At 42.7% G+C, this 20,825-nt stretch overlaps 1 protein-coding gene across 10 annotated transcripts in view; it reads right to left on the bottom strand.

Annotated features, from left to right (window-relative positions):
* Positions 1-20,825, bottom strand: part of LOC146368809 (disco-interacting protein 2 homolog C) — a 201,714-nt gene that overhangs the window by 17,113 nt on the left and 163,776 nt on the right. For 7 of the 10 annotated variants that reach the window (XM_084912846.1, XM_084912842.1, XM_084912847.1 and 4 more), the window contains 14 exons: positions 19,021-19,130; positions 17,973-18,075; positions 17,785-17,849; positions 16,956-17,049; positions 16,741-16,860; positions 16,012-16,126; positions 14,829-14,968; positions 14,123-14,259; positions 13,835-14,043; positions 13,462-13,576; positions 11,433-11,634; positions 10,439-10,548; positions 2,104-2,184; positions 1,343-1,466 (listed from right to left, as the gene is read on the bottom strand). In XM_084912846.1, coding sequence (XP_084768972.1) covers positions 1,343-1,466; positions 2,104-2,184; positions 10,439-10,548; positions 11,433-11,634; positions 13,462-13,576; positions 13,835-14,043; positions 14,123-14,259; positions 14,829-14,968; positions 16,012-16,126; positions 16,741-16,860; positions 16,956-17,049; positions 17,785-17,849; positions 17,973-18,075; positions 19,021-19,130 — 1,725 coding nt within the window. The remainder of the gene's footprint in view (positions 1-1,342; positions 1,467-2,103; positions 2,185-10,438; positions 10,549-11,432; positions 11,635-13,461; positions 13,577-13,834; positions 14,044-14,122; positions 14,260-14,828; positions 14,969-16,011; positions 16,127-16,740; positions 16,861-16,955; positions 17,050-17,784; positions 17,850-17,972; positions 18,076-19,020; positions 19,131-20,825) is intronic. The other 3 variants (XM_084912845.1, XM_084912838.1, XM_084912840.1) reach the window with 1 other exon arrangement.

Genomic DNA, 20,825 nt, shown 5'->3' with positions numbered 1-20,825 from the left:
GCCCTCCTTGTTTTTCCCCGCGGCGCTCTCTTCGATCTAACCGAACTCACTGAACATGTTTGCCGCGTCCTTCATTCCTCATTTTAAAACATCCCAAGTTTGTCCTTGTTAAACGTCAACAATTTAAAGGATCGTTGTACAAGTCGTTCTCTAGAAACTTCATCCATCCTTTCATTTCTTTTGCTTATATAGGGCAGTCACTGAAATTATAATAAGGTTATCTACTCAAACACTTTATATGTTTATTGTCATAATTACAATGACGGTTTTTCGCCCGATGCCCAAATAATTATTATTTTCCATCGTGCCAAAGAAGCACTGTGGAAGTGTAACTTCGGCTTGTGGGTAAATCGAACATGCATCATTTTCACAATTTTTTCAATTAATAAAAAACGAGCACTGCTATATTAGTGAATGAGTAATAATAATTGTAAGATATAATGCGTAGGCACAAGGGGCAATTTTATACATAAAGTCTGTTTATTTTAATACTTTCTGAACATTTTTCAAAGTCTGTTTAAAAACTTCTACTTAGTTTTTTCAATGCACAACTTTTAGCATCAGATAATTTTACAGAATGAACTCTTCAAGTTTTTGTACTTAAGGAAATGAATGCTGGTTACAGCCTGTGTGGTGTTATGTGTGTCCTGTAGTTGCATTTAAAATCATTTTCATTTATTCATCTGCACTCTGTGTTTTTTGAACTTCAGTTAAACAGAAGGGAAGAAAAAATGCATTCAAATGAAAGATGGTTTGATTTTTAAATTAATAGATGCTCATTTAAAATCATTAAAAACTGATTCCAAATGACAATTTCTGTTATAAAGTAAATATTAATAAACATTAACATAAGCACTGGTCTAAATTATTCTTTTTGGCCTTTTTGTCTTTTATTAATTCTAATTTTTAATTGTTTTTAATAAAAAAAAAAGGTCCAATCTGCTGTTTTGGACCAATCAGCAATCACAGCAATAAAAAGACAACTGTAGGTCAAAGATTCAAAAACTAAAATGATTAATGTGCAACCTTCAGTTCTCTAAAACCGTTTCCTAAGTCTGTCTGCATCGATTTGTTCATTTACCCAAAATATTCGTCATAGAGGGTGGGGACTCATATTGCTCCCGTTATGTAACAATAGCTGAGTCTGTGTGTGGCTCCGAATCCAGGTACATCCGTCCATGTAGTACATTAATATTAATCAGGACACTTTTCCAAGCTTTTTATTTCCTGGTTCAGATCAGCTTTTATTTTGAAAATTTGAGGGATTTTGGTAAATCTATGACATCCTGCAGTGTCACGGCAGAGACACAAGTACAGCAAGTGACCTGCTGTCAGTGTTTACCTGGAGGGTAGACCAGTGCAACGTGGTCTCCATCCTGCAGGTGGCCCCGTTCAGCCAGCATGGCGGCGATCTTCTCTGCTCTCTTGTGCAGCTGAACACAAGTCAGAGAGCTGGCTATCGTACCCTGGGGGAGGGGACACACACACACACGCACACACACAGAAGATTGACACATGCAATCAGCAGCGTGCATCAGTAAGTGTCATGTCACATTTTCCGTTGCAGCATCTCAGCGGTGAACAGCTGTAAACAAACCAGCGGATCCTATTGCCATTATGCAAACTAACAGTGGTGAACACCTCCCAGCCTGGATTCCTTTTCTTCAGCCAGCACAGAGCAGAAAGAAAGACCTGCATCTTCTTTTCATTTCTGCCTCCCTTTAAAAGCACACGCACTGATTCAAACAGCCCAACTGATTCCTGTTAAAGCTCCTTCCCATGTAACACATACACGTCACCTATATTTCAGCTCCTTAAGTCATTTTCTAGATTATTTAGGAGTTCTATAACATATCATTTCATATCACGCTTTAAAGCAAACCTTTGAGGCAAAAATCAGAATAATGTAGATTTAATATTTTAAAGTTTTAAAATATTATTATTTAAACAAACTATGAAGCTCTGTCTGCCAAGACCGAGAAGGATAAGCCATTTCTGAACACCCCTGCTGACGTTATCATACTATTTTTTGGTAAGATTCTATAAAATCAATATCATCTCATACACTGTGTGTGTGTGTGTGTGTGTACTGTGAGGACTCACCCTGGAGTTGAGGAGTGTGTACAGGACGTGGTCTGGAGTGGTCTGGGCTCTCCATTGTAACACCTCAGACAGGAAGAGGAACTAAAAGACACAATCAGTAAAAAGAATGAGATTATAAATTGTAACCATAAATAATATCCAGCAGAGCAGCACTCGACATTCTTTCTGAATTTTCAATCTGAGAAATGGATTGAAGGAATCATTCTAGTCTCTTTGAAACCCAAAAACATTGTGTCAGCTCCGGTTACACGTCATTGGTTTTAGTCACGTTACGATCGGTCGTTTGTTTAACGAACACAAACGCATTCACACGCCAGCGGTCGCACAACAAAAACAGTGTACGCTCAGATCATCTGTGCTGAAGGTGACCGGGGTCGGGCTGGAGACGTGCGGGATGCTAGCAGAAGTATCGGAGCTGCTGCTGCAGCAGAGAACCACCTCTGATGGTCCTTGGTGGAAACGACTGGACAGAGACACCGGGATGGCAGGGATGGAAGCACCCGGGTCTCGCAGCTGTTTCAGTTCATTTCAAGTAAATGTTATTTACACAGTGCCAAATCCCAACAACAGTGTGAAGGTGCAGACCTACAATATTAGAGGGAAAACCCCTCCAATCACACAATCCTCTACTAGCAAGCACCAATCACAGCAGGAAGGAAAACCTCCACATGGCCTGTCCTCAGTCCCAATACGCCCCCTACTGAACATGTTTGGTACACACTTCATCAGAGGCAGCCAAACTAACGACCACTGCATAACTGTGAGTTGCATTTATTCAAGAATGGAGAGCAGCTCCGGAACAACAGATGCCATGTGCAACCCAACATGACATGTGCGGTCCAGGTTTAGACAGACGACTGCTTGCATCACTTGTATTAAACATCTGGCATACACATATATTATAGTGTCAGTCTATCAAGTTGTTACATATGTTAGAGGTCTGGCAAATGCATGTTTTTTTATTAATGGAAACTCACTGCATGTCTTTTTTTAGGACAATATTTAATTTACTAGAAACTCTGAATGCACCCCAGTGACCCCAGACCTGCAGCTGGAAGGACCGATGCTTTAAAAATGCAGCAGAATTCAAAAAGGTTTTTGAATCAAATTGAGTGAACGTACAAGTGGCATACAAACAGCCAAAGTCAGCTGCAAACCTGTCTAAATCTCAGCTCGTGAACAGGTGATCAGCTGACTCGAACATCTTAAAATGTGCATGAAGATGCCCGTGAATAAAACGGGAGATTGGAGGAACTTTTCTCAGTTATCACCACCAGTAAATTCTTTAAATGGCAGCATTTTTACAGCTAAAAGCAGCAGGATTGGCCACAGTTTATCACGCGAGCACGTTTTCTTAGAAACGAGCCCTGTGACGTGACTCATTTTGGCAACCAATAATGGCAAAAACTCTGCTCCCAATATGTTTTACAGCGTTGGAGCTCTGCTGAGACGCAGACCGAATGCTGATGAAGTATCCTGATAAAATGAGATCTTGGCAGTTCAGTGACTCGACAGCGTGCGGGGAAATTAAGGTGATGCACTTAATTTGTCAGAGAAATACGGAGGAAGGAGAGCGATGTTAGTGGAAAGGCAACAAGATCTTCATTCTTCACAAAAATAGAGACAAAAAGCGAGCGTGATGGAAATTACAGCTGGGAGGAGAGAAGGCATCGAGACAGGGCGAGTTTGTTTCTGGGCTCATGAATTTTTCAAGATTTGCTGCTGGAGTGAAAGTCATGCCTGTTGAGCTTTGCTCTGCCAGAGAACATCACTTTATATGTGTGTGTCTGTGTTCATGCTGCCAGACGCTTTGGTGACAGATGAGAATTTGGCTTTCAGACTCTTAATCCTTCGACCGTAAAACAAATGAACCTCTGCACCGCACCGTGTCCGTCACATCTGGGAAGAGGCCGGGTGCGCTTGATTTGTACTGCAAATTTCACCGACTGGGACCAGCTACACAACACTGAATTACACTGCTACAGAAGCTTTAACGGTATGTGAACTGTTGCTCCTGCAGCTGCAGAAGAGGAGACAAGGTTTTTCTCATCGATAGAGCCCACGGAGGTTTGCTCGTAGACACTTTTTCAGCTGTGGGGAAAGAATAGGGCACGCACTGAAATAAAGGAGAAGCATTCTGGTCAGATTTCAGAGACCCTGAGATCCAAATCCCAGATGAGCCCCACTCTGTTCACACTCTGAATACAAAATAGATCAGCCACATTTGATATTTATTAGGACCAGTGAATTAAAAGTAACACATATTTTGCTCTCTGGAGACTCTAGTGATGAACCTGCTGTCTCAGAGAGAGAGAGACAGTTGAAGGAAGACGTTTTTTTAAAGCCAAATCAAGTGCTGATTGGAGCAGATGATTATTGATTGAAACTAACCCGAGCGGGCAATCCAGAGGAGGTAACAGCTGCTAACCTGCTGTACAGGCTGTGTGTTTACCTTCTCGTACCCACAGGATCTCTCCCACCTTTCTGCTTAGCAAATTAGGATAATCATTACAAAGTCTGAATAATCTTTAATTATAACTTCAAAGCTGTGCGCCACCTCAAAGAAAAGCACTTCATTATATCGCTGTATATCAGTAATTAGGACATCTTTAATAATGCCAGGAACCTTTATGATAGCAACAACGTTTTTAAAAATGTAATAATTTGTAGCAAAACTTCAGAATGTGGTAACAATGAGTTCTGTCTCAGCCCCCCCATCATCCGTATGTGACTGAGACTCATTGTTACCACATTCACATGTCAGGCCTGATCCTGGCACAAGACACGTTAACACCCCACTCACACAATGAACATTCTCAGATTTCGAAGTGTACATTTCCAGATTTTATTTATATAATGTATATCATTCACTCACTGTATATAATGTTCTCTCTCTTTTTGCACAGTCGAGGAGCGTATCAGGACACATTTCACTGCGTGTTGTACTTGTATAACTATGAATGTAACAAAGAATCCTGAATCTTGAAGCTGACAAACGGAAATGTTACAAATTTGAATCACCATCTTAACAGTTCTGGTGTCCACAGACAAAACAATATTTTAACTCGTGATTTTTGTGTCCAGCCATTATTTCCTGATTATTATAGTCCAAAAATAAATAAATTAATAAAATAATCCTGATAACAGTTATTCGCCCATCAATTCTCTTCTGCTTGGCCAATTCAGGGAGGTGGAGGCTGGAGCCTCTTCCACCTGTGAGAGGTGGGGTGTTTTCAGCCTGTCACAGGGCTAACACAGAGACCATTCACACTCACATTCACACCTATGGCCGTTTCAGAATCACCAGTTAACCTAACCCCACTAACTGCATGTCTTTTGACTGTGGGAGGAAGCCGGAGTACCCGGAGGGACACGGGGAGAACATGCAAACCACACGGAAAGGCCAGATGTGCATCAAACCCAGTGCCGCCGCGCTGCCCATCTATTAGAATATCTATAGAATCTATAGATATATGAAAAAATAGCAATAGTGCTATCAACTAACAGACGCTCACATTGAGTTCAGGTTTGGACTCCTCTTTTAATGTAAGCTGTGGGCAGATTAATGCCTCACTTATCAAAACTGTTAATTTAAACGACTCTTCAAACACTGCGGTACGACCCACAGCGTTCTGCTGCTGAAACCATCGCTCAGCTCCAAGTTTCCAGTTTCGATATTATAACCCTCAGAGTCTGGCTGACGAAAGATGGCGTCATCTGCTCGCCACCAGCTTCACGCATGGCAGACCTCGAGGGGGTGTAAAGATTTAAAGGAGGTCTCTCTGCTCTGATGAAAACATCACTGAGCTGCTTGTGGGCTCAGCTCTGAGCTTTCATGAAACTTTCATAACAGCAAATTAGAGTTTGCTTCCGTTCCAGCTCCCTCATACGTTACCATCTGCTGCGTGGTGAAATGTCCTAAAAAACCTTGCAGCTCCGTGGCTGCACATGTATTAACGAGGGGGATCCAAACATTTGCTTTACACAAGCGGGCTTTGTGCTTAACCTTCAGGAGGAGGGTAAAGTTGTTTGTTGCCGTTTGTAAAAGATGCTTTGGCCTGCAGTTAAACCTGAAGCCTGGAAAAACTGGAACCTGCCTGCAGATAAAGCTCGTGTTATCTGTGAGAGAGAGGGCTGGCATGCTAAACAGCGACACAAAAAGCTTCTGTCTGCAGATACAAATCTGGTCTCGTATTGTAGCATTTTATCAGCGTGTGAGCGAGGGTGCCTAATTCTCGGGCTAAAACACCGAGTTGCTCACTTGTATCTGATGTCATTATCAGAGAGGACAATCGCTTCAATGAAACACGACACAGCAGCCACCTGGCCGGTATTACATCACCTACATTTGGATGAAGAAAACTGCTACACCATTCTAGTGGCATCTGTTGCACTGCGCCGACTACGAAGCTAGAAAACTGTTTGTATGGTGGTCTGAAGTGAGATATTACATTTTTCCTCTTTTAGCTATGTTGAATTTAATGCCAAGGGATCGTTTTGAGGTAAAGATGCAAAGACCTTCAGGCAGGATCAAAGCCTCAAACAGCCAAACAACTTTAAAACAACCAAACAACTTTGGGTTCTGTTATGTGTGATTTTATGAGGCTGTATCTTTGCACATTTACCACCAGCATGGGCATTGCTATAGACCAGGCAGTAAGACAAGGTGTTACCCTGACCACCGAACCATAAAATCCCAAAACATCACAGGCATCTGGGGGATGTGCCAGAGAGTTTGATCCACAGAGGCTTCATCCCCCAAATCCACAGGAGCCAAAGGACCTGCTGCCAGTGTCCCAGTCACACAACACAGGACACAGCCAGCGGTCCCACATCCGTTCCCTGAAGGGTAAAAGGTGTTTCACAGCACAGTGTTAGGCAGGTGTTTTTAATGATGTGGCTAACATGTGCACAGTGTATGCACAGCATTCAAAACAAGCCTGTCGTAGTATTAATCTGTCATATTCTGCGTTTTCAATTCCACTTAAGAGTCATTATGTTTTTAAAAAATCTTTTGGCGTTAGAACCTGGAAATAAAAGCTCCTTTTTGGATATTACTGAATTATGGTGACCACTGTATGTGTGAATGCTGAAATCAGCATTTCCCACTGATTTTATTCACTTCGATTGTTATGGTCTGCAAAAAGAAGCCTGGGTTATTAGAAAAATAGAAACACTTGAAACTCGCTGATAGAATTCTGAGTTTAACGTCAGAATTCTTGCAAAGAAAAAGAAGGACACCCCCCTCCTTTTTTCCCCAGAGGCTCTAATCCTCTTCCATAAGTTACAGTTTCTTCTTTGTGTTTGTTTGTTTTTTTTCATGCTGCTTTATGGAAACAGCCGTAATGAAATAATAATTTTCCATGAAGTCATGAGACAAGCAGTCCTGTCTACAGAGGCTGAGCTCATCCCAGTGTGAGCGTTTAGTGCTCAGTCAACCATCGCCGGGCAAATCAACGTTATTAGAAGAGGAATGTGAGAAAACACTCGTAGTAAATCATATTTTACTCTCTATGAAGTTACACAGAAAACATTTTAATAAATACAGGATGTTGGGGTTGTTTAACTCATCCACACAGAGGGCCTGGTTTTCAGTGGGATGGACATGGAGGGAGGAAGTGGGGTCAAGTGGAGCGACGAATGAATGAGCAGATCAGTCAACAAATGTCTCAATAAACACGGTGATGATGAGGCCAAGCAGCAGCAGTAAACACAAACCCTACGTCCTGATCCTTCTCTAGAGCAAAGATGGCGTCACCTTCAGCACGCTTCAGGATTTTCACAGTAAAAACTAAAACACAAACACACTCTTCAAATTAAACCTGCCTTCAAAACATCAATCAAAGCATTTAAAGAAAATATGTAACCCGTTCCTGGATAATTCTGCAGTCGAGCCGAGCCGCAGTAAACACAGTTTGTGTCCCAGTCCGAGCGGATCATCACTGCTGGGATCATCCCAGTTTCATTTGTCATTACTCTGTGAACTGTCTTATTTTAGCAGAGTTTCCTAAGTGGCAGAACAGAAATCTGGATGTTTTAGGAACATACGGGAAAAGAATGACCGTGGTGGGTGTTGCTCTGGGGTAATTCGCTGATTTGAGATTAAAAAAATGAAAATTGTGACAAGAAAAATGACAAAAACAGTTAGAATTTGATGTGAATCAATTGTTAGTGCACAGCTTCTCAATAAGCAGCCTTAACCAACCAAGAACTCAAGGCACTAGTGTTTCTATATCTGTGGAAAACGCCTCTATGCTGGTGCTCCTCCTGCGTATGGACACCTGTTAGCTTATCTGTGGTCTTCTCGGTTTAACTTGTGCAAACGCTTTGCAACGACCGTGCAGTGAAGAAACAAAAAGAAAAGCTTGTGTTTTAATGTCGGCTTCAATTCTCCTCAGCTTGACAGTCGTCGATTGGTGTCGTAACCTTTGCATACAGCTGTATCTACACACACTACAGGAGACATCTCATCTGTTTGTCGGCATCCAAACACACATGCAGCGTGTTGAGAGCGAGGCTGAGGCTGCAGCAGCCTCCCAGCGCGCTGCGGTGGAGGTGGTGGTTGTTATTATTTAGGGCCTGTCTCTTTTCATCAGAGTCTACAGAGTGTGCGTTCTCTGCTGCCGGCTGCCTGACTGATGACATTTTCAGCACGAGAGACGAGAGGAAAATCGCTTCTGTCAGTAACGCACACCACCTCCTGCTATTCATCACTCCTAATCTCGCCGTTTCTCTACTGTGTATTTAAATCACCTCATTTTGTCTCATCTGTGTTTTCTTTTGGTTTCCTTATTTACCTTTTGTGCATGCTGCCCGCTTTCTGTTCTTGTATAATACTGAGTTTTTCTGTACAGATGCTTAAACATACCGGGCAAAAAAAAAAAAAAAAAGATAAAAAAATCCCATGTTTGCTTTTTTTAAGCCCCAAAACTCGTCATTCTTCTGTGGATCCACCAGGAATATAAAAATTTGGCTTTTCTTAAAAATACAATAAAATAAAAAAGCTAAGACAACTTAAGCGTGCCGAGTTATATTAACTAGTTATTCAGTGAGAATGACTAACATGAACTTAATGTCTTATGCCAAAGGAAGACAGTTAAATGCAGTTTATATAACCTGAGTCCTTTTGTTCATGAGGACAGTTCTCCTCTCCTCCAAGAGGCTTCTTCAGTTGTTCGTGTAGAGTCCCAGGTATTTAACCACAAGTGGGGGTTTCCCTATAAGTGTGGTGCTGATGCTAAAGTTGGAAGAGAAAAACTAACTTTGCTCCTTAGCAAGGTTTTTTCTTTCCCCAACTTGCCTGATGAGTCATTTAAAGATTTTATTGACACTCTGGATGTCTACAGCACTATGAGAGTTTTTACTGTAATACTTGTACTAATTTTCCTAAATCTTGCCCTCTATTCAGTAATTTAAAATATTTTAAAATAATGTTTCCCACTTTTCAATGTATCCATAAATTGGCCCCTCCCTACCTGTGCGACTGACTCCACACTGATACTCCCACTCGCTCCCTTAGGCCTCCGTCTTCTGCTCACCGCCCCGTCTCGCCATTATGGGGAACAGAGCTCTCAGCCGCTCTGCTAGCCGGCTCCAAAATTCACTTCTGATATAAGTAATGCAGGCTCTCTTCCCTTATTCAAGTCAAGCAGAGCCAGCTCAGCCGGACGAGCCTCAGCCGTACATCTGTGCAGCGTTAAAGGAACGCTGCTTTTATTAACATTTGGGCACCGACCCGGAACATGAACACTCACCGGGAGTTATTCAGCGCTGCAGGAGCCTCAGTAATGGTGGCCAACAACAGCTAAACCTTAACATTTTTGTCAGCTACGCAAACACTGGAAACCACATCGCACAGCCTCAACAAAATGACTGGAATGACTGAAATAACAATCACAACACAAGCAGAGTTAAACATTAATAGTCCCACGGGGCACTGCGAGGCTTTGCCAATGCAAAGTGTTCTGTACTTCAAAAAACAAGCCATGAATTATTAAAATGAAACAAGCACGCACAAACACACTCCTCAGTCTGTTGGCCGAAGGTCAGGATAACTCAACATAATTCAGTAAGCTTCAAAAACTAGCACAACTAAGTTAATTAGACCAATTAAATTAGGTGAGAGTTGTTTACAGTGCTACAGTTACACGGCAGACAAGGACTCCATTAAGGTACCATTAACACTTTCTGTTGAGTGAATTATTAATGCGAATAAGTCGTAATGGAGTAAGACATGAAATGAAGCCAGATGCCTAATTATGTGTACTTTGTGTGTGTAATGTTTATGATGATGGCGATGATGCAGAAAACCAGCAGACCCCCCTCTCACACACACCTTCCTTGCCTGGTCATTGTCTTCGATCTGACCCAGATCCCTGCCGCTGGCCTGGGCGATCCTCTTTCCCGACACCAGATTCCCGACCATCACAGACGCAGGACCGATCTCTGGAGGAGGAGCAGGGAGACGAGACAAGAGCTCGGTATGAACAAGAAATTGTTGCACGCAGAATCGAGCCGCCCATTCAGCAAATACAATAAACAGATTCTACATTTTTATCTGATTACAGTCAACGATAGTTAAAAAACATTAGTGTGGTAAGTGAGCATTCATCAGCAGAGTTTTGTTGTTTAGATGCAGCCGAACCGTCCCCGACACCCTGATCTGATGAGAACGGAGGTTAAACTAAAGGCCGAAAATGTTTTAAATGCAAAAATACGGATTGAATTGTCACGGCAGGAAACGCACAGCTGTCAACAATGGCTGCGATGTAATCGAGCGCCGCACAGGGCCGTGACAGACCGACTGTGAGTCAGCACGCACAACATCAGGACCCTGGAAGAGGGGCGGCCAAATTGAGAAACTGATTTTTAAATTTGTGCTTTTTTGGAACATTTTTGTCTTCGATTCTCTTTTCTTTGTTTGGGTCGTTCCATCTAAACTCCGGTTGACACCTCTGCTTGCCTGAGCTGGAAACGGTGAACACATCCAACCACTGAAGCCAGTGTTCGGCTATTTTGTCAGAAGTCACATTCGCATACAGTGACATGCTGTCCATCATTTCAAGTTCAGATGAGGAGGCAGGAGGGGTTGTGATGTTTCACACTGATTTGAGTCGCGCAGATTTAGTGAGTGAAACAGCTTAGAAAGCTTACTGGTTTCTTTCAAGTACTCCTTTCCCACAAAATTAATCCTGCGTGAGTAAAAACTCCACTTAAGGACATCTAGTGTGTTTATATGTGACACCAAGTTGTTCTATAAGCTATAAGAGCCTCTATAACGAGGATCCCTTAACTGTGCTCTCACGTATTCGCTCGTCCTTGTACTGTACCTGGCTGCTTCTGCCGGGGTTTGGGCAGGTTCGTTACGCAGGTGTGCGGACACATGAGCACGTTGCAGGGGTGCAGCGCCCCCTCCAGGAAGAGCTGCTTGGTCTCGGACAGGTGGATGCCACCCAGTGGAGTCTTGGGCAGAGTGTTGGAGGGGACCAGAGCCAGGCAGTACACCCCCACCTGGTGGATACCGTCTATCGCCTGGAAGACATCGTGTTGGGAGAGGTAGGCTTAGATTTATAGATGAAACAATGTATCAAAGGTAATAACTAAGATAATAAATCATATTATTATGTTGTTGCTTTGATTACTATAATATTAGTGTTTGATCATTTTTTGCTCCATCGTTTCATCTCAGCTTCTTTTGAAATCGCTGATTGCTTCTGCAACCCGACAAACCAAATGGAAAAACACGCGGGCGGAATCTGCAGCGATGAAGGAATAAAGAGAAATGGTTTTACTGCAGCAGTTAAAACTCCAGACGGCTTTTATGGCTTTGCCACAGTCGCCACGCTGGCTCAGAGACTGTGAGCTCAGGTTTTATCTATACAGTATGAATGCATAATATAGTATCACAAGCTGTGTGTGTGTTTATATGACTCTGGGAGTGAAGGAGGCTGTGAGAGCTGTTTTGTCACTTCAGCAAGTGGGCTGTTAAAATGTGTCTGCTGTGTTAAAGGACCAGGCTGGTTCTATTCTGCAGTTTTCCAGCTTCTGATGAAAAGACAAAAGGACAAGTTGTGTTAGATTTTTAGATTTTGAACTCCAAAATCCTACGTTGGCTCGTTTTCAAGTTATTCGCATTCACAAACTTGGGTGTCCACACTACCGAACCCAGTGGGTTGACGACAATATCCCATCAGTCATTCATGGCTAATGGTAAAAACGGCTCACAGATACTTTTTGACAACAAAATTCTCAGAATTACAGGTTAAAAAGTACTCAGTAACTCTTTGAGGTTATTTAATAGAATAAATGTTGTCATCAGACAGAAATGAGCTTCACTAAGTCGTCTAATTTTACCAGAGTCCTTCCACAAAGTTTTACAGCCTGCTCCAGAGTAAACAGACATGGACACTTCTCACACATCATTGTCAGCTGAGGTAAACAGTGTACTGTCAGTGTACATGGATATATACACTTTTAGTGGGAGTGGGTCTAGTCCGGAGTCACTTTGCTATCTGAGTACACTCACTACAGATGAATGGTGCCCCGAGCTTTTCAAGTATATTTAAATAGGTGAATTATCTAATCAATGCTCTACCGACCATATTGTTTTTTTATTTCCTGATTTATTGATAATTGTTGATATTATTTAAAATCAGTATATACAAATTTTTGTTTTCTTTCTTTTACACAAACATGTAAAAGAACATAACATGCCGGTTAGCCACATGGGGTAGAGATGCAGTTAGGCAGTCTAAATAAAAGGTTTGTTCTATAGCAGGGGTGGGGAACTCCAGGCCTCGTGGGCCGGTGTCCTGCAGGTTTTAGATGTGTCCTTGATCCAACACAGCTGATTTAAATGACTAAATTACCTCCTCAACATGTCTTGAAGTTCTCCAGAGTCCTGGTAATGAACTAATCCTTTGATTCAGGTGTGTTGACCCAGGGTGAGATCTAAAACCTGCAGGACACCGGCACTCGTGGACTGGGATTGGGGACCCCTGTTATACACTCTTCTTTTCCAAATTTGCTTCTAAATCTGTCAGAGATGACTCATTTTTAGTCATGTCAACTCTCTCAACAGTTCTTTGTTGTTCATACAATGGAAAACTGGCATCACAGGGATTAAGTCCTGCTAGTTTACTTCATGTTACAGTAGCTCTCTCAATAGCAACCAGTGTAAAACTGAACTGAACTGAATAAATATCCCTGCAGATGAGCCCTTTGCCACTGATACCTGATCTAGAGTCATAATCAAGTTAATCATAATCATAATGGAGAGAGGTACGAGAACAGAGCCAGGCAGCCAAAAACAAACTACTGCAGCAGGAAATGACAATCCTGTCTGAAATATGAGCATACCTGCAAAACTCGACTCATCCACTGAAAGCTGTCCTCCTCAGTCGAGTCCGGCCGCTGCTCAGCCACGACCACGATCCTCTCATCATGGAGCACCGTGATGGAAAACACTGCTATCCTGCAGAACACACAGAATTAGCACATTTCATTGCATGCAGTTTAACTGCGCTCCACACAGCCAGCCACCAAAATGACCATAAAGTCATCAGCAGCTTATAATATTTGTGAAGGGGCGGATTTATTGTGGCGCTGCTCTGTTAGGCTGCGTTAATGTGTGTTTGAACCACATCTCCCTTTTGTAAATTAAACACAAGCTCCACAATAACGAGAAACAACCTGAGTCCTGCTTAGAAATTAAAGCAATATTAACGCTTACCGTCCTCTGTAAACGAACTTCATGGGCTCCACAGCCAGCGCCGTAGCAACAATGTCGTCAGCATTGTGCCGACGCCCACCGACCACCATCAGACCGTCCATCTTCCCAGCAACAAAGATCAGACCTGCAGGTCCGATGAATCCCAGCAGGCCGGTCCTGGTGAAGGGAAACTCGCTGATGGGAGTGCCGTTGTTGGACACGGGAAAGACCTGCAGAGGTTTTAAAGACACGACATGTAAACAAAACGCACACAAGACAAATAAACAACCGAAGCATTCACGCTCTCACCTCGAACGTGTTCTTGGTCATACCGGCCAGGCCGTAATAGGAGGTCCCCGTGGCAACAGTACAAACGCACATCTCTCCGATCTCGTCTGTTTTACAGAGCTGGGGAACACCTTCGAGCTTCACTACACACATCAGACCTACAGGCAGAAAGACAGACGCTCTGGGAAATCCATTCTTACTGGTTACAGTGTCGTCTTACAGCAAAGTTAAAATGAAAGTTTTAACTATTCCCAGACTTCAAATCAGGTATTTGTTAGGCAGGTATTTCCTCCTCCATCTCCCATGCATGGAGGAAATACTCCGCCTCCCATCAGGGAAAGAAAACTGTTTTCTCTTGTTGACTAATTTCGTGATTTTTACCTGCAGAGTGAAGTAAGTCAGAAATAAGGACAACAGTGACTCTCTTTTTTGACCTTAATGACCTTAACTCTACCTTTAAGGTCTTAATTAAGTGCATCAATACCAAAAACATATATAACTCCTTAAAAACACAAATCCTGAAATCATGCAGTAAATAATCAAAACAAGCAAAAGTCTTGTGCAGGTTCGATAGATGTAAAAATAAAGTAAACAATCGCTCAAAGTCATGATGGCATCATGCTGAAAGCAGACTACTCTTTGGCTAAATTATATATATACATTAAAAAAAGTATCGCAACTTCAGCAGTGCTCTGTTCAAACTCTGCTTTTTGGACATCTGTCTCACCTCCGGGCATGACGGAGCCGACGTCCTGCAGCGTGAGCACCGACAGCTTCTCCTCCGAGTCGACCCGGATCACGCCGTGACTCAGACCCTGCATGGACAGGATGCCGCGACCAGGAGGGGTGGTGCCCTCCTCCAGCGGCCTGCAGGAGGGAGAACACAACATTTATCAGAAATAAGTGTCTTTAAGAAGTAAGTAGCTACAAATTTGTTTTAGAGTCCAGACACGTCTTGGGGAAGTAAAGACAGTTCAGGGAAATAACCTGAAAATCAAAATATCATAAAAATAAATGATATATTTATGACACAAGAGCATTGATGGAAACATTTCTAGAGTCAGGAGACTGTTTAAATTATGGAGGCAGTAAAAGTTATTTTTGGAAAACTGACATTTTCAAAAACAGTTACATTTGGAGGCTGAAGACATTTTCATAATTCAAGCACATTAATGGAAGAAGTTTTAGGAAGTGCAATTTAAACGTTGCAGTACTTTAACAAAGTCAAAATACTTCAGCGATGTGAGGACAGCGACACGTCTTTTTAGAAAAGAGGAAGCAACTTCAGTGTTTTTGGAAAGTTCGGGTGTTTTTAGAAAGTGTGGACAGTTTAGGGAGGAGAGCACTTACTCTGTCCCCAGTCATTACCAGGACATTTTAAGGGTAATTAAGTTTAGGCTGAAGTGAGGATTAGAGGCTAAGAACTGCTGTGTGTCAGTGAAGGTCCTCACAAATACCATATAAACATGTGTGTGAGTGAAGTTTAAAGGTTTTCCTCTAAACACAGAGCTCATAATCCCCACACCCAGCGAGGAAAAGCTCTTTATTAGCACACACAAGCAGAGATGCAAACACTCAGCCTCAAAGTGTTTTAATCAATAAAAAAATGAAAAGCCAACATGTGACTGGCAGCTGCTCTGACTGTAAATGTGGCGTTCAGATGTTAAACTACAGACTGGATGATTAAAGAGGTGGAAGTGTAAGTTTAGTGTTTTAAAACCTATGAAACTGTAAATTTAAGGTCATAAAATAGTAAAAAAGGACAGTGGAAGGAGGTTAAAGCCATTATAAAGTAGAAATAACTCGCTAAAAGTTTGTCTTTAAATGCTAGAAAGCAAATAAATTTGTACTAATTATATCTGTGTGTCTTGTGGTGAATATAGCCGAATACAGTGTGTTTGTGTGTGTACCTGCGTATAGCCACAGTCAGCGCCTCGGGGGAGCTGGCACACGGGCAGATGACCTCCGGCTTCAAACCTTTCGTCTGGAAGACGTTGAGGAAGGCGTCACAAGACGAGATCGACCCTGAGAGACAATCAAACACTTAAAGGCTTTTTACGAAAGCAGAGGCGGCTCATTGCTAGTTTTAATGATTACTTCTTCATTTCCAAGCTTTTAGAAACTAACCAATAAAATAAACCAGTCACAGCTCCAAATGTAATCTTTTACGCATCTCTTGTTAACTTTTTTGAAAAGGATCTAAATAAAGAAATGTTTTTCAGGTAACTTGGATACACTGAACACAAAATTAGGGCCATCAGAAAGTGTCAGGGCCCTGCAGGTGTTAGTACATGAACAATCCAGCAGCAATGTTTTAGGACAAACACCTCTTCAGTTCGTCAGTCATTTGATCTGAACCCACTAAAACATATTTGGAACAAGAGCACTCAGAGAACGCAGGGTAAGGCCTACACTAACTTTGATGTTTATGATGTTTTTGATGCCCTTTTGTTTGATATGGCTTCTAGATATTTCTTCTGAAGGTCAACTTTGACCTTGGACACTAACAGTGAAGCTCCCAACTCCTGAAAACCAATCTTACATCACTAAACATTATCGGTGTACAAATAAATGTGAGTTGGATATTTAGCAGGTAAAGGAGACACTTTAAACATATATTAAAAAGACTTTTAGCTTACAGGGATTTGAACCATCAGCCACCACAAGCATCCGCAGGGAGCTCAGATTGACATCCCGCTGATCCCGGTGGGCCACCAGAGCCCAGTGCATATCCCGCGACTTCACACAGGCCACCTTAGCTGGAAATAAAACATCGCCGGTTCAAATTACTGCTGTTAAATGACTGAATTTGTCATTTCAAACAGAAGGAGACACATCAGATACGTTATGTCACCTTTGTACTGGCAGACTTTTTGGATCCAGGACAGCGGGTTGACCTTCATGAGGGCGTAGGGAATACTGATGACGTGCATCATGTTCATCACACTCTGACAGACGCACACAGAGACACATTAACAGAGATGAAGATGTGCAGAGTTAAAGAAGTGAAACGGACAGAAAGCTGATTATTTTCATTTTCAGCTCAGATTTACTCACATACTGCACGTGAGTACTTGACCTGAGTATTTTCTTCTCAAAGGCACGTTACACTCCACCGCAGCTCGGAAAGAAATGCTGTTTCCTTTACTGCACTGCATTAATCTGACGGCAGAGAGCCGCTGAACTGAGCGAACTGAGGCCAAAAGTCAGCGCGCTCAGGTTTGTTCTGCCTCTGGTACCCGGATGGTGTCAGATTTGGCTTCATTTTAATCTGGCTAAGACTTCGAGGTGCACATTAAAGCCAGACTGGGTGGAGAACTGGTATTTATAATCACAGCTGAACTGAATATGGGCACGTGTGGTGGATCGAAATGGGGTAAGATGCAGAACTTCAGCACCAGGAGGAGGAGGAAAGTGTAACTGGGCAGTAAATATATACATTTAAAATTAATTCATATAAAAACTGCAATAAATACTGCGAACTGGGAACTTTTAGTAATTTAAGTAGATTTTACAGAGCATGTCTCACTTCATGTATGTTATATATGTTAAGTTCTGGGGAGCAAACTAGCTTTTTAACTGTAATTACATTTTTTTTTTAAAGTAAATTCATATTTGAGGCAAAGAGTTTGTTTAACAAATTGTCATCGTGGAATTGTAGTTTCATACAAAAGTTTTCTTACTGTCTGGATGGCGTGCCACAGTCCTACATCCTTCTTGAAGTCTAGTACATTCACAATGGTCTCAGCTGAGAAACAGAAACAAAGCAAGTCAAACTTCAACATCTGAGCGTCAGAGAGAAACAGCCGACCGTAGCAGGACAGCGGCGCTATTCAGAGGTTTAATCAACAAGAGTAAATGTGTGTACTACCTTCTGTGTATGAGCAGGACTGTGTGATGGCCTGGCAGTGCGTGAGCATCGCTATCCTCATCACCGTCACTCCGAGGACGCTGCCGTCCTTACACGTCTTATACTGGACAGACAGAAACAGAAGCAGAGTGACGAGGCGGTTTGTTCCCGCGTGCGTGACGATCGTCGATACACAAAAATTCCATGTGTGCTTCTTCCAAGCACGAACGAGAGCCATAGTGGAAGCACCAAAAACTGCAGTTCCTCGAACGACCGCTTCCCCCACAGACTTTTTTCCCCATCTTTTATTTACAGACTGTGTTTACTTAAAGTATCTAGGAGACCCAGAACATCCACGTCCATGTTTCAGTTTTTTAGTGGAGTCAGAGTCAAATTAGTGTCTGCAGCTCAGTCAATAAGCAATTTTTAAAAATATTGATTGTTAAATTTAAGGCTTTTTTTTACACTAACTTCCCAAAAACCTAAAAGATGTCTGAGTGCTGTGCAGTGACAGTAATCAGTGAGAGTCTGCACAAAATAAGATCTCCTCTGTCTGAAAAGTCTGACATCAGTCGGACAAACGCACATTATGGGTCGCTTTTAAAGCTATGAATCATTTTGAGTCGTAACATTTTTCTTTTTTAATGTTATGCGCGCGTCACTGAAAAACTAACATTTCTTTTTAAGCCACTATAAAGTGCACCACAGTACTTTCGTCCATCTCGACTGATTCGTGGCTTCTGTTAAAAATAAAAGGTCATTTTTCAATTGTCCGTTTTCTTTAATCGTTTTCCTTTAAGCCTTTTTCAATCTGCAGAGCAATCAGGGAGACATTTCACCTGGCTGCCCGTGCAATTACTAGAGACGTTAGATTCACATCAATCAGACAGGACGACAGAATTGAGCGGCGGCCGGCTGAGAAGCAGCGAAGCGTCCACCGAGCTGTGGTGAGATTCTAAGCTGGAGGACATGTAGCAGCATTGATTTCACAACTGAAACAACACGGGTGGAAATGTTTTGATGCCCTGACGAGAACATGCATCTGTGTTTCTGTCATCGTTTGAGTTACCTCGATGTAGGCAGTGTCCTGGTTGGCTTCCTTGATGTGTGGGAACCAGTCTCGGGGTGGTTTGGAGAGGTGTTTGGACTCCGTGACGAACCACATCACCTTCGGCCAGCCTGAACGCCCATGGAGACAAAACAAACATCCCTTTAACGTTCACGTGTTGCTGGTTAAAGGATTATTTTACTCCACTTAGCCTTTTTTTTTTTTTTTTTTTTTAGAAAAACATTAACTTTATTCTATTATTTGACTATGAAAAGTAACAGAAAGCAACAACTTCACTGCTTTGCTGCAACAGCTGCTGACAGTGCAACAAGGTTTTATTTACGCGAAGACAACAAATATAAAAATGCAGACAAATTATCCATCGATCTTCTTCTGAGGCCGGGTCACAGGGGCAGCAGCCTAAGCAGAGAAGCCCAGACCTCATTCTCACTGGCCACCTCCTCCAGTTTGTCCAGGGGAACACCGCCAAGGCATTCCCAGGCCAGCCGAGAGATATAATCCCTCCAGCGTGTCCTGGGTCTGCTCCGGGGCCTCCTCCCGGTGGGACATGCCCGGAACACCTCGCCCAGGAGGCATCCTTGTCAGATGCCTGAACCACTTCAACTCTTCCATGAATCACTACCTTATCATGGTGGAGGGGTATCTGTGTCCCAGGGATCCCAGGGGCTATGTTGTCAGGGGGGCTTTTGTCCCCTGGTAGGGTCACCTATGGCAAACTGGTCCTGGGTGAGGGACCAGGAAAAGAGCGATTCAAGAGACCCCTATGACAAGACCATCGAGGGAACAGTTCACCCTGCCCGGGATAGTGTTACCGGGGCCCCGCCCTGGAGCCAGGCCTGGGGTGGGTGCCCGAGGGCGACCGTCTGGTGGCCGGGCCTTAGTCCATGGAGCCTGGCCAGGTACAGCCCAAAAAAGGGACACGGGCCCATCCTCCTGTAGGCCCATGTCCTGCAGCAGGTGCCGTAGGAGTCGGGCAATGTGTGTTGGGCCCCGTCCAGGAGCGGAGCCCCTAGTGGACCAAACCCCAACTACCAAACAGACAGATTAGTATTCTGGTAGTGTTCTGGTTATATCTCTATATAATAACAGTAAGTTACTGAGTTGTCATGCAGTTAAATCGTCGTCACTTTGAGAATTTAATGGAAAAATGTATAAATGTATGAGGTTCGAGCTGGATTCTGAGTACAAGCAGTTCATGTGAACTTAATGAAAACTAACAGCAGAATGATTCCATCTTATTGCTAATTTATCACCATCTCGATGCACCAAAGTCGATTTGAAGACGGCTGCTGACTGTGATTGGTCGCAGTCCACTCTGTGGTCTCCAGTCACTGTTACTGTAACATAAGCTAACGTGGCTAACGTCAACACTGCACAAACCAATATGTGACGTCCACCCACACATGTATGTAGTGAGTTACAGTGTGGGCTGCAAACTGAGCCTTATTCACTGAGTCATGGAAAACTGAGAATGCTGAATAACAACTTGGAACAACTGACAACTATCACAGAGTTTGTTTGAAACTGAAGTCATAAAACAAACAAACAAACAAAAAGTTTCTCAGTTCACGTCTCATTAATCTGCTGCACCTCATCTCTTAATTGTCTTTGCAGATGCTTTAATTCAAAGAGACATAAACTCAGAGTCAGTGTGTGATTCATTCTGGCATCCTGGATGAGACGCAGATCAAATTACCAACCTTTAACGCTGAGTCGCAATCGCACCAGTTTGTGAATATAAGCAAAACAATAAACTGTGCTGTAAGAGCGACTGCCGGCCTCACAAAGACAAATTATTATTATTA

The sequence above is a fragment of the Perissodus microlepis genome, chromosome 18 (assembly GCF_051167445.1).
Source record: "Perissodus microlepis isolate ML-2025 ecotype Zambia chromosome 18, ASM5116744v1, whole genome shotgun sequence".
Classification (NCBI taxonomy): Eukaryota; Metazoa; Chordata; class Actinopteri; order Cichliformes; family Cichlidae; genus Perissodus; species Perissodus microlepis.
This window is presented reverse-complemented; position numbering and strand designations above follow the sequence as displayed.